This window comes from Pundamilia nyererei, unplaced genomic scaffold, assembly GCF_000239375.1.
Source record: "Pundamilia nyererei isolate P.nyererei 1_Seehausen unplaced genomic scaffold, PunNye1.0 scaffold00031, whole genome shotgun sequence".
NCBI classification, from domain to species: domain Eukaryota; kingdom Metazoa; phylum Chordata; class Actinopteri; order Cichliformes; family Cichlidae; genus Pundamilia; species Pundamilia nyererei.
In genome coordinates, this window is record NW_005187432.1 from 3,861,562 (window position 1) to 3,873,663 (window position 12,102).

General features: G+C 37.8%; 3 protein-coding genes across 6 annotated transcripts in view; 1 reads left to right on the forward strand and 2 right to left on the reverse strand.

Annotated features, from left to right (window-relative positions):
- The window catches only part of eps15l1b (epidermal growth factor receptor pathway substrate 15-like 1b), a 17,960-nt gene extending 10,983 nt beyond the window's left edge, over positions 1 to 6,977 (reverse strand). For 2 of the 4 annotated variants that reach the window (XM_005729119.1, XM_005729120.2), the window contains exons 1-11: positions 6,771 to 6,974; positions 6,288 to 6,329; positions 6,048 to 6,137; positions 5,900 to 5,947; positions 5,703 to 5,798; positions 4,936 to 5,001; positions 4,702 to 4,827; positions 4,548 to 4,607; positions 4,182 to 4,466; positions 2,870 to 3,027; positions 669 to 834 (exon numbers count right to left, since the gene is read on the reverse strand). In XM_005729119.1, coding sequence (XP_005729176.1) covers positions 669 to 834; positions 2,870 to 3,027; positions 4,182 to 4,466; positions 4,548 to 4,607; positions 4,702 to 4,827; positions 4,936 to 5,001; positions 5,703 to 5,798; positions 5,900 to 5,947; positions 6,048 to 6,137; positions 6,288 to 6,329; positions 6,771 to 6,797 — 1,164 coding nt within the window. In that variant the 5' untranslated portion in view covers positions 6,798 to 6,974. Of the gene's footprint in view, positions 1 to 668; positions 835 to 2,869; positions 3,028 to 4,181; positions 4,467 to 4,547; positions 4,608 to 4,701; positions 4,828 to 4,935; positions 5,002 to 5,702; positions 5,799 to 5,899; positions 5,948 to 6,047; positions 6,138 to 6,287; positions 6,330 to 6,770 lie in introns of all 4 variants that reach the window. The other 2 variants (XM_005729117.2, XM_005729118.2) reach the window with 2 other exon arrangements.
- An 893-nt stretch (positions 6,978 to 7,870) lies between these two features.
- Positions 7,871 to 11,741, reverse strand: calr3b (calreticulin 3b). Its single transcript, XM_005729122.1, has 9 exons — positions 11,359 to 11,741; positions 10,875 to 10,976; positions 10,357 to 10,560; positions 10,172 to 10,266; positions 9,854 to 10,063; positions 9,645 to 9,758; positions 9,394 to 9,537; positions 9,215 to 9,307; positions 7,871 to 9,083 (listed from the first exon to the last, which is right to left on the reverse strand). The coding sequence occupies exons 1-9, from the start codon at positions 11,453 to 11,455 to the stop codon at positions 8,874 to 8,876; spliced, it is 1,269 nt and encodes a 422-aa protein (XP_005729179.1). The 5' UTR covers positions 11,456 to 11,741; the 3' UTR covers positions 7,871 to 8,873.
- A 157-nt stretch (positions 11,742 to 11,898) lies between these two features.
- The window catches only part of LOC102202465 (dynein heavy chain 8, axonemal), a 37,098-nt gene continuing 36,894 nt past the window's right edge, over positions 11,899 to 12,102 (forward strand). Inside the window, exon 1 of the mRNA XM_013909773.1 lies at positions 11,899 to 12,087. The gene's annotated coding sequence lies outside the window, so the exon portion shown is untranslated. The remainder of the gene's footprint in view (positions 12,088 to 12,102) is intronic.

Here is a 12,102-nt window from a genome sequence, read left to right on the forward strand (position 1 = left end):
ATGATGACATTAATCTGATAATATTAATAATAAAAGCATGATTGGTCTGAAAAGCTCAACTGGAGTAACTGATTTGTTTTCCTCACCTTGGCAGTCAAGCTTAAACCCACTTAGTTCAGACAGATTAAATTTTACTTTTACACTCATTGAAAAATAAAAAGCTAACTTCTTGGTAATGGTAATTCATGTTTTTCCCCCCCAGATAAATTTAAATAAAAGGTTACATGCTGGTTTACTTGATTGCCCACTTAACAGTGGCCCCATTTCACTACTCATATTAAAAATTATTTGTTCTATTATATCCTCTTTAATATAATAGAATGGTATTCTCTTATGCTGCGTTTCCTTGAAGATCAAAAAATGTCAAGCCAGTGATGATGACAGCAGGTGGCAGCACTTGCACTTTAAATGTTCCCATATTATTGTTCACCTTCTCTTTGGAACAGAGAGAGAGAATATAATAGAACAAGAGCGCCACCTTGTGGCAAAGGCCCAACTACTCACAATGTGCACCTTAAAAAAAGAAACCAAGTTCTGGTCTCACAGAAGGCAATTTTTAATAAGCACTTTGTAAAAGTAAAAAAAAAAAAAAGAAAGAAAGAAATTGTAATAAACTGGCAAACCGACAGATGAAGAAGTGGTTGGAATATCGTATAGGCAGAACTCACAAAGCCCATAGCTGATGATGCAGATCGTTCTGATGGAGGGATCATGTCAGGAGTGAGAGCAGAGGGAGGGTCGATGCCTTTATTGACCTTTTGTTGGATCAAATGCATGGCTAGAGCAAACTGCTCCTCGTTCAGCTTGCCTGTTTGTTTTGTGTCAGCAAGTCCCCTATGGAGGAAGAGGAGACATTTTTCTCACCCTATTACATACTTCTGAGCAATAATATCAGCAATTTTTACAAATATAAATCCCCACTGAGTGGTTACCACGGACAAATGGTCCATTTTATGCTGGTTAAGTGAGCATCCTTTAAATCATTTTTTAAAAAACCCCAAAAAAACCCCACTTCTGTTCCACTTCTCTAGACCAAATGTAGTCATTTGGTTGAACTCAGATGATTTGTCAATGCCTTCAATAACCTGACGTGTAAATTTGCAATTTTGAACATTTATATACACTATAATACAACTTCATACAATATAAACAATTTTAATATTTGCACTGCCTTTTAAAATTGTAACTACATCCTACTCTTGCGTACACAGCATTCAATTTACTTTATTATTTTCTATTCTTAGGTTTATTTTATTTTTTAGTTAGTTGTGTATTTAGTTGTGTGAAGGGAACTTGCAAAGTAAGAATTTCATTGCTCATTGTAACCATTTGTGTTTTGCAGTGTATATGACAATAAACTTCTTGAATCTAATTTTAAGTGGCCACAAGATGGTGCTATATAGCTTTATCTGGGAGAATCCTCCTGACTATGTTTGCATTTTTAAAAAAAGAGAAAAAAAAAATCGACTTCCCGTTCAAATCGACTTTAATTTGAATAATCTGGTATTGATTCATTTAAAATTAATTTTTAAATATAAATGTATTTTGCCATAAAAGCCAGAACCTCCGCTAAAAGCTCACAAAAACATTTCAACAATTGCCAAACAGCTAAAACAGCAAATGATTAAAGAGCAGGTAAACGGATTTTGCAAAAAGATGTAAACAAAGCGTCGTTAACCCGACAGCTCGTACATGGACATGTCGGGTGCTGAAAGCCGACATCTGACAGATTCTGAACTGCAGGCTTCGTCACTCTCTGCCCAATATACTTCTATACTTCAAGACCAGTTTCCCATTAAAAAAAACTCTATTTTCTGCATTACTCACTTGCCTATTATGCACCAGTCTGTTGTATACATTGTTGTCAGCATCAGTCTTTGTACAGGTAATGTCCACATGTTGATTCGTGGTTTTCTTTAGTTTTTGATCTACTGCAGCATATTTTCAGGGGGGTTATATGCTATAAAAGATCAGGCCTGGAAAATCTCCTTCACATTTTTCTCTGTTTTATCCTCAGTTACTTTGACACAAAGGCATCTGCTGTGATGCTTACACCTCTGATAATGTCTCACACGTGTCAGTTCTGGGGTTTTTTGTTTGTTTGTTTTGTTTGTTTGTTTTTTTACCTCCTTCGTAATTGCACAGAAATAGTCAAATAATTTGGAATGATGCATTTTTAACTTACAATGTTTAGAGAGTTCATTCAACAGTATACATCCAAGAGGAATTATCAGAATTATAATATTTCTGACCGAGTCAAAACCGAATCGAATCAAAACAGGACGAAGTGTAAAAATGTATGAAAATGTTGACATCTTCACCAATTTAACACAATGGCAACAAAAAGAGTTAAGTCTATAACTTTTTGAACAATGAAACAGTTTCTCAAGGGCAAGAAATTGGATATTCTTTGATGGCCACGTGAGTCACCTGATCTCAACCCAACAGAGTATGCTTTTCAGTAACTGAAGACGAAACTTAAGGCATAGAGAGCCACAAACAAGCAGCAACTAAGGGTGGCTGCAGTAAAGGCCTGGCGGAGGTTTTCAATGTAGGAGAGACAGTACATGGCAATGCCCATGTGTTCTAGACTTCAGGCAGTCATTAACTGTAAAGGATTTTTATCCTAATAATGATTAATGTAATACTTTTATTGATTCCCTTATGAATGAAAACTGAAAGTCTGCACTTCAACCATATATGAATTATTGTATTTTAAAAGCCACTGTGAGGGTGTAATGAAGAAAATGTAATTTGCTTGTGTTTTCTTACACTGTAGTGCTTTGGGAACATATTATTCACAACATACAAAAAAAAAAAAAAAACCCAACAAACAAAATCTCTAAATATGTCTGAGCTGTGGTCTTACCATATCTGTGCGAGCATCGTCTGGGAGAGCGTACAATTCATGAAGAGCTCGATGACATCGCCGCCGTTGACGAGGCCGTCATTGTCAGTGTCCGTGTTCTTGAAAATTTCTTTATATTTCTCTCTGTCAGCCACTGGTACAACCCAGTTCACCGCCGGCTAGAGACAACAGAAGACATTGTGTGATATGAAATGATGAACACAGCATTCAGTATACAACAAACACACAGTTCTTCTTCGGTGCAGACAGGTTTACTTCACGCAACAAGAGGAATTTGTGAATCTGCACAATGAAATGGTTAAAACAGATCAGTAAAAACACCCCCCCCCCCCCCCCCAAAAAAAAAAAACAGTCCTCAGCTAGATGGAACTGCATTTGTAGGATGCTTTCTCACTGCCCTATCACAAACATTCACACAACTGCATAACATACACAATACATTAAAACTGTAACTAATCAAGCTAATAAAAAAATACAAAAAAATATATGCAAGAAAATGCAAGATGAAATGCATTCCTTGCATTTTATTTCTGTCAAAAAACAAACTATTAAAAAACAAAATATAAAATAAAGCGTTTAAAGAAGCAGAAAGGGCCATGAATTTAAAAAAAAAAAAAAAAAAAAGACAGAACAACATAACAACTGATCAAGTGGTCAAGGTACAAAGGTAGTACAAGTATTGCTACTCGTTACTTTCAAGAAAACCTGTTTCTCCAAAATTGAAATCCCTGAAGCTGTATCCTGGTAGAGAGAGGTTGGCCTTTGAACAATGCTCAGAACAATGTGGCAAAACAAGTCTACCCATTTGCAACAAAAGACAGTTAATACATGGCAACCTAGCTTGTTTAAGAGTTAAGAATCTGCCCTTGTGACACGTAGAGAGAACCAAGAAAAAAAATAAAATAAACAAATGTAGTGATTTTCCCTCATTACATCAAACGAATAGTCATGTGACCATTCGTTTGAAATGCATGGTCATATGTGATATGATCAGAGCACTTTATTATGTGCTTCAATTGTATGCACATATCCAATTTAAAATCATCAATTGACACAATATGTTTCTCTTTGGATTGTGGGAGGAAACTGGAGGACTCAAACACTTATGCAGGTAAAGGTACAACATGCAACCTCCGCAAAGACCAACCCTAGGAGGTCCAAACCCAGAAACTTTTTGAAGCAACATCACTGTGCTGTCCATTACATTGATATTATATATTGGGTTTAATCACATGACTCAACAGCCATAAAGAGGCATTTGCGCATCTTCAACTAATAATACTGTCCACACAAGCAATGTGAGGCAACATACCGGAGAACTGGACTTAAATGACTGTTTTGGAGAAAGGTTTGCAGCACCGGAGCCAAAAAGAGCAGCAGTGCCGAGGGGAGTAGTGTTGACCAGAGGAGAAGTGCTGCGTAAAGTTTCTTTGAGAAGAGCTGGACCAGTTCCAAGGCCAGACAGAGCAGGCAGCACAGGAACAGCACCTGGAAGTCCAACCCCAGTCTTCTTCCTCTTAGAAGGGGGGATAAGGAAAGCGGGTAAACTAGTGGGGAGCGGCTCCTTCTCCATGGTACGATACACAAGATGCAAAGCCTGTAAAATGGAAAGTATAACCAATTATTACAAATAAAGAAGGGAACCCAGATAATATGTCAGTACGGAATCACAGTTTACCACGGTGAATTCTTCTTTGTCCAAGTGTCCATCTTTGTCCACATCACTTAGGTCCCAAATCTGCACAAACAATGAGTAAGTGCTCAATTTTAACAAACTGTTAAAATTACAAAAATAAAAAGGCTGCATAGTAGTACTTGACATGTAACATCACCTTTCCTAACACATCCAGAGGTAGCTTGGAGTTTATCAAAACTGGCCTGACTTTATCACCAGAGAGGAGGCCATTCACAGGTAACAGACTCTCAAAAATTCCCTCAAACTTTCCCTTTTCATCAGGCTGGGAAATAAAGAAAAAAACAACAACAACAACAACTCAAGTTTAAGTGACAAGCCCATGTTTCTGTGATATCCTCATGACAGTTCTTGAAACCTTATAACATTTTACCTTAATGGCCCACTGTGAATCAGATGCTGTTGTTGAAACAGTTAGTAATGGGCTGCTTGTATCTTTCTATAAGGAAAAAAAGAAGAAATAGAGTGAAATGAAATGCATCAACTTATCATTTTCTAAGACACTAAATCAAACACACACTCAAACACACAATAATAACATGGACTGAACCACCACTCACAACCACTAGCACTTCATATAGCCTCTGTAGAAATTATATCTCACTTATCTTAACTGCACTACTGTATAGCTCTGTGTAAATAATCATTCTGTACATTCGATAATTTTTAACCCTACAACTGTTTACAACTTGCATAGTTCCCATTTCTGTATATCTCAGATTTCTGTAAAGTTATTTATTTCATATTCTGTATGTTTTTCATATTTATATCCTGTTCATAGCTTGTACTCACTACAGCCTGTACATACTTATAGTTATAGAATATTCACAACATACCTCATACCGTGTACATTATAACATACCATAATAGACCCATTTCTGTAATATACTCACATATCTATATTATTGCTAATATATATTGTAATATATCTATATCACTAAAGCACTTCTGGATGGATGCAAACTGCATTTCGTTGCCCTGTACCCGTGCATGTGCAATGACAATAAAGTTGAATTCTATTCTATTCTAAATAATGAAGTTTTCATATGATCCACAGAAATAATTCCCATAACATTATTGATTAATTCAGTTCTTTGGAGTTATTTATAATTATCATTATTATTTGTAATTATAACTTACAAATTTGGGTGCAGCTAAGTTTTGGTTGAGATTGTGAAGACTTATGTCATTTCCACCCTGCGCAGATGCCACCAGCCTCAAAGCTATGAAGAAACCCTAAAAAAAAAAAAAAGAGGAAGAAAGCAGAACAAATCCTGTTTTTTCTGCATGCATCAGCACGATAATACCATCAAATTTACAAAGAAATTCTGCGTTACCCGCTTGTCCAAATAGCCTTTTCTTTCTGAATCTGCCAAATCCCAAATCTAAAATACGTACATAAATAAATGCAAAGGTACAAGATTTTAGTTAGGTCAAATACATGACTGTGTGTTGTGTGTACATGTAGGTGACACTGTTACCCACCTTTCCCAGTGTGCTGTCTGACAGGCCAGACTTCTTAAGAAACTGAGCTGCATCGCCAGCTGATATTTTGCCTGTGTTTCCTGGGTCGAGCTATAAAGAATCATGAGGAAATTACCAGGAGGATACAGAGGATAGAAGTGTCTTTAAGAATGGGGTTACATAAAAGATCATACAGAGATGAATGCACAGTAAATGATCTGAAGTGAGGTGGGGAGCAACAGCAAACAACGTAAACCTTACCAGTCTGTAGTAGTTTTCATAAACTGGGTTTCCACTTGATAACTAAAGGAAACAAATTACAAATGAATGTGTATTAAGCATCAAATATACTAAATTAAGTTGCTAGAAAACGAATGGCTAATTACAATGGCAACAAACTTCCAACATAGTTAGTTCATAAAGTAAAGGCCATCTTTTTTTTTAGTTGCCACTTAGTCGTGTTTTGTTTTCAACAACACCACACTCTACACTAGCTTCATTACTGTCTTCGCCAGCAGTCGCTTTCCTTATCCTTTAAAGCGTACACTAACTTTGCTATCCTAACCTAGCTAACCCTGTCAACTTAGTTGACAACGAAAGCTTAATAAAGCGTTCACAGTAGTTTATATTCATCCTATCTTATGAAGACCTAAAGCAGTCAGATCACATAACCGCTGTCGCTGTCAGATGGTAACGCTTTCTAATAAATTTTATTACTTTTCTTGAGCTGTTTGGAGTTGTTACCTGACTCAGAGTCATGAACGCCGCCATATCTCCTGGTGTCTCGGGAGTGCGCACAGAGTCCTTAAAGGGAGCGGGCGCGAGCGCCTGGGGACCGGCGGGGACCGCGGTTCCGGTGGGTGTGGACACCGCGCCCTTGTCAGAGCTGCAGAGCAACTGCGCAAATTTAAATCCTATTAAAATGAAATGAGGTTTTCATGCCTGGGATGGTTTGCATGTGTGGTCAGCAGGTGTCCAACTTTACTTGGGACTGCACGGCATTTTTTAACCCCTAGTGCCGGGGTTTTGTCAGAACACCGGTCCTACAACGTCTTACATTTTCATTGGCTGCAGACAACACGTGGGTCTTACAGGGATGACGTCGCTGCTGCGTCTCTATTAAAATCCCGAAGAACAGTTTTACAGAAATTTAAGACATACACGAGTGGATAAAGCCCATAAATCCAAGCTTTAGTGTCCTTTAAGGTCTCTAATGAATTAGAAAAACATTCAGTTTAATGCAGTCACTGGATTGACGCTAAATAGTTTCTCTTATGTTTTAATTTTTCAGATGTCCCTTAGTCCCACATTCATTTTTCCGAGATGTGGTACACCAAAAATCATACAAACAGGCAAATTTTATGAAGACTTATGTTTCTGTTGTTTTTACAAACACATTTTGTTTTCAGTTTTTAAGTTCACACCAGATAATTTCCATGGCTATTTGTGAACTACATTTCAGAACCCCCCCACACACACACACATATATATATATATATTTTATTTTATTTTTTTCTTAGGTGAAGTGTAATTGTAGTTAACCCAAAGACACATGGATTACAGGCCCCCAAATACTAGCGTTTTCTATACTTCTCCAGAATTTTTTCTGGGGAAGATATAATGAAGCAGGCACTAGATATCATTAACATATATTGTCTCCTTGGCATGAAGTGACTTTCACAGAATTAATATTTTTATCTATTGCTCTTGGGTGAAACAATAAGGAAAAAAATAGTATGCATTTGACAATCAGTGTTTTTTTAAATTTCCAGCTTTTTCTGTAAAAAAACAAAAGTATATTTATTCATACCAAGCTTGGATATAAACAGAAACTTCTTAATTGATTGAATCTTTAGAAGAGTTTTATTCACAGATGGAGGAAATGAAACTTCATTTGACATTCCTTTTTGAAACAGTTGGCATGGAGTCCACTAATTTACATCTAAACCACAAGCAGTGCTTCTAAATTGTGAACTCTCACACACAAAATATCAGTGGACAATAAGATTATAATCTTTTAATAAAAACTTTGGTATCAATAACATTCTGTCCCATAAAAATAAGACACACAGGGGCTCACCACCGGTTTGTCCAGACTTTCAAAATATGATGCAGGTCCCATCAATTCATGCCTAATCAATTAATTCAATTCAGAGTGTGGGGACAAAAGAAAAAGACAGTGCTGCATACATAACCAAAAGAAGTCATCATAGTATTGATTTGTCTCTTCACATATTTTCTTTTTTTTTTTTATGGTCACAACTTTTGGTTTATGCTTTGTATGTTCTGTTTCAGAGTTAATGTTGAAATCTGAGCGGCTGATGTTCTTAATTTAATATAATTACTACATTTTCAGCTCTTTCAAACACCCTAAAAGAGAAAAAAGAAAGAAAAAGAAAAAAAAAGGGTATTTGCAAAAAAAAAGTAGACATGCAGACCACAGACTGCATAGATTAATCTTATATACAGTCTGTGGTCTAGTTTAAGAGAATCTAAAAAAAAAAAAATCTAGCAAACAGCAGGTGACGGTTTATAGTTATTATTATCTGTTATTACAAAATAAAGAATGTACTTTGAGTGGAAAACCTTAGAATTAATCCAGCAGTTCAGGGTTAAGATCAAAATGAAAGACCCCAAGTATGTTACAAACCATTTGCCCCCCACCCCCTTCCAATCTACTGCAAATCACCCTTTAGCTGGGTTGTGTCCAAATCTCAGGGAAAGGATGCACAGCAGCCACAATACCCCTGGGAAATATAGGACAGTTCCTGAGGGAGCACACCCACCCCCAAAAAAGGGAAAAAAATCAAAATTAAAAAAACAAAGAAATTCTATGCCAACAACCCTTCAAAGCTCATCTTTAAGCTTTCCTTCTTCTTCATCTGTTTCTGAAAGTGCCTCGTCTGTGTCTTCTTTCGTTTCTTCTTCTTCCTCCTCCTCCTCTTCTTCTTCTTCATCTTCATCATCAGCAGCTTCAGTGTCCTGCTCTTTGTTCTTCTCCTCCTCCTCTTTTCGTTTCAGGTCATCTTGCTCCTGTTTCATTTTTCTCTCTGGCTCCTGTAAGGAATCACAAACAACAACAACAACAACAAAAAACCAAGTCTCTTAATCACAGCAGTAGTTCATAGGGGCAGACTTTGTGCTTTGCATGAACAACAAGTTATGAGTTAAAAAGAATAAGGCCAGACCTTTGTCACACCCCATGTCTCCTTTCCAATCTCTTCTGCCTCTTTCACGTCATCTGTAATCAGGAAGTTGTCAAAGATTGTACCAGATTTCACCTGAGGAGGAAGGGGGAAAAACCAAAACTGTTAGACTGTAGCTCAACTGCCGCTACCACATACCTTAAAGATGAACCATGTCTCACCTGCCAAAGATCAAGACCCAAAACACCAATGTTGTCAAACTTGTAGATGTTCGAGTCTGGGCTGTATTCAGGATTGTCAATTTCAGGATGCACCCAGGCTCCTTTGTAGTTGGGGTTATCAATCTGCTTGGGCTTCCATTCTCCCTGAAATACAGGAAGTTAAAAAGGGTTATCAGTAATGCAATTTAAAAGCATTTAAAGTATTTTATATATTAATATTAAAGTATTTTGGTGATCAATTTCTAGCCTACTTTGTACTCTGGGTTGGGGATCATGGGTGGCTCCCACTCTCCGTCCATATCCTCATCCCAGTCTTCAGGCTTTTTAGCATCAGGATCTGGAATATTCTCGGGCTTGTCCCAGTCCTAGAGAAAAACACAAAATACTGAGGTTAAAATACACAACTCTTTGCACAGAGCAAAGTAAGAGGTGGCAGAATGACTGTACTGAGTTTACTCACCTCAGGCTTTGCGTCGCTAGGATCATCAATCTTGGCACGGTCATCCCAATCCTCTGGCTTCTTGGCTTCAGGGTCCTTAATTTTCTTAGGAGGCAGAAAGTCCCAATCATCCTCCAGACTCCCAGATTCCACCTTCTCATTATCGATTTTTACTTCATAGGTTTGATCTGGATTCAGGATTAGTGTGTACAGGTGGGTCAGCTCATCATCCTAGAAAGAAAAAGCAAAACAAAAAAAAGAAGCAGGGTTTAGACTAAAGCCTTTGGTGCAGAAGCAGGTTTCCATTTAAAAATATGGACTTCAAAACACAAGAATTACCTTGCATTTAATCTCTTTCTTAATGAGATTATTCTTGCCTTTGTAATTAAAAATTACATGAACTTTCTTGGTGCTGTAGCCACAAATGTCAGGGCCTAGGGGAAAGGAATAAAATTAATTATTACACGTATCAAATCCAGTGACAGCTGGAAACACTGTAAATCACACAGGTCATTATTACTTACCAAACATAATGTAGTAAGAGGATTCTCCATGCATTTCAGTCTGCTCCAAGTCCGCAGGAAAGACCTTCACGTAGCCACCACCACAGTCGATTTTCTGCTCATGCTTGACTGTAAACTGGATGACCAAAGGCTTACCCTCATTGCTGAAAGAATCAAAACGGGCAGAGGCCGCATAGAAACGTGCATCCTGGCTTGTCTGCAGACCTGAAAATGAAAGTATCAAAACCAAAACTAAATATATTTTGTTCAGCTTTAAACAAACATAAAGAAGTAGGAACCATAATGGAAATCAGACATGAGGGCACTTTGTAGGAGCCATTCGAGACATTACTACTGCTTATTATGATCAAAGGACTCATTTTCACTTCTAAAATAGAATTATTATTATTTATTTTTTTTAAAAACAGGAACACATTAAATGTCAAGTGCCTTGCTGCCATTTGGACAACAGTAAACGCTATTTTGATCAAAAGAAAACTTTGTAATGAAGATTTACATTAGAAAGTCCGAACATGTACCTTTGTCTTTCTCTGCATCGCCATAGAAGTCGCCAGCCGTGAGCTTCCACTCTCCGTAGTCTGACTTGTGCTTGGAGTTCACCCAGCGACTTCTCCATTCATCTGTTCAGAAAACAACCAGTAAGTTTGCTGAGGATTAACACTCCCGGGCCAATAGAGCATGGTACGTCATGAAAATCGTCTCACAATTTCCCAGTAATTGTAGATGCGACGACAAATTGTCAATGTCGAAATTTAGTTTCACTAACTGCAACTTGGACGACGATTATTAACTGATATCGATATTACGTCTGCTCCCTTCGACCTTAATGAATGTTGCCAATTATCAATGGACTTTCGATTATTTAACGGGAAAAGGTGGTATTTTTGAGAGGACTCACAGTCTAGACAACAATTTTTGTGACACAACGATGTCTGAAAGTCAAGCTAACAGGCAGCGAAGTGCTAACCTTGCAAAGTTATAAAAATTCTCTGCACAACTTACCACCATCCAGAAACTCTTCCCGAAAGTAAATCTTCGCATGTACACAGTACACTGCTAATATTACTGCAATTACTCCTAAGACTTGCATTTTCCCCATTTTCAGCTCAACTTTCAGCAGCTCTGCAGGAGCGTCGCCGGGCAGGACAGCAAAAAGACTGTGCAGGAGGAAGAGAGGGGAATATTTTAGAGTTGCTCCAGCGAACAGATGTCTACCCGCTATTGGACAAACAGACGGTGTGGCTGGACCAATCACAGTAGACCACGAAACATATGTCCTGTCCGTAGCCTGGTCCAAGATCAGTTGTTGTTTGAGTTATGTCGGTCGTGTTGGTGCGGGAACCACCCTGTAGAGGGTGGTAATAACAAATAAAGAGTGTAAAGTAATGACTGTCTTGTGAATGTTTATTTATCTGATGTGTTTCAAGAGGACGTTCAGCAATACGACTACAAGAAGTCCCCCCAAACTATGAAAAACGCTTTGAGAATGTGTTTTACGTTTACTGTGAATATTAACATTTATAACGTGTGGTAACGGTTGGGCTCGTGACACCTCGTTTCAACTGTTGCGTTAACAGCAGGTATCAGTAACGGCTCATAACGACGGCAGGACTTGGAAGTGATTTCCACGATTGTAAAACGGGAAACAAAATACTATTTTTTACTTAAAACAAAACTGGCACAAACATGTGCCCAACAGAAAGCTACCATTTCTCGAATGACCACGCTTTGGTAAGGGCAGAATAT

What these genes read in the sequence shown, in the direction of transcription:
- calr3b (XM_005729122.1), bottom strand. Translation starts at nt 11,455, where the DNA reads ATGGGGAAAATGCAAGTCTTAGGAGTAATTGCAGTAATATTAGCAGTG. An exon ending in CTAGCGACGCAAAGCCTGAG is followed by an intron (nt 9,759 to 9,853) that starts GTGAGTAAACTC and finishes GTTTTTCTCTAG; the next exon opens with GACTGGGACAAGCCCGAGAA. An exon ending in TCCCCAACCCAGAGTACAAA is followed by an intron (nt 9,538 to 9,644) that starts GTAGGCTAGAAA and finishes CCTGTATTTCAG; the next exon opens with GGAGAATGGAAGCCCAAGCA.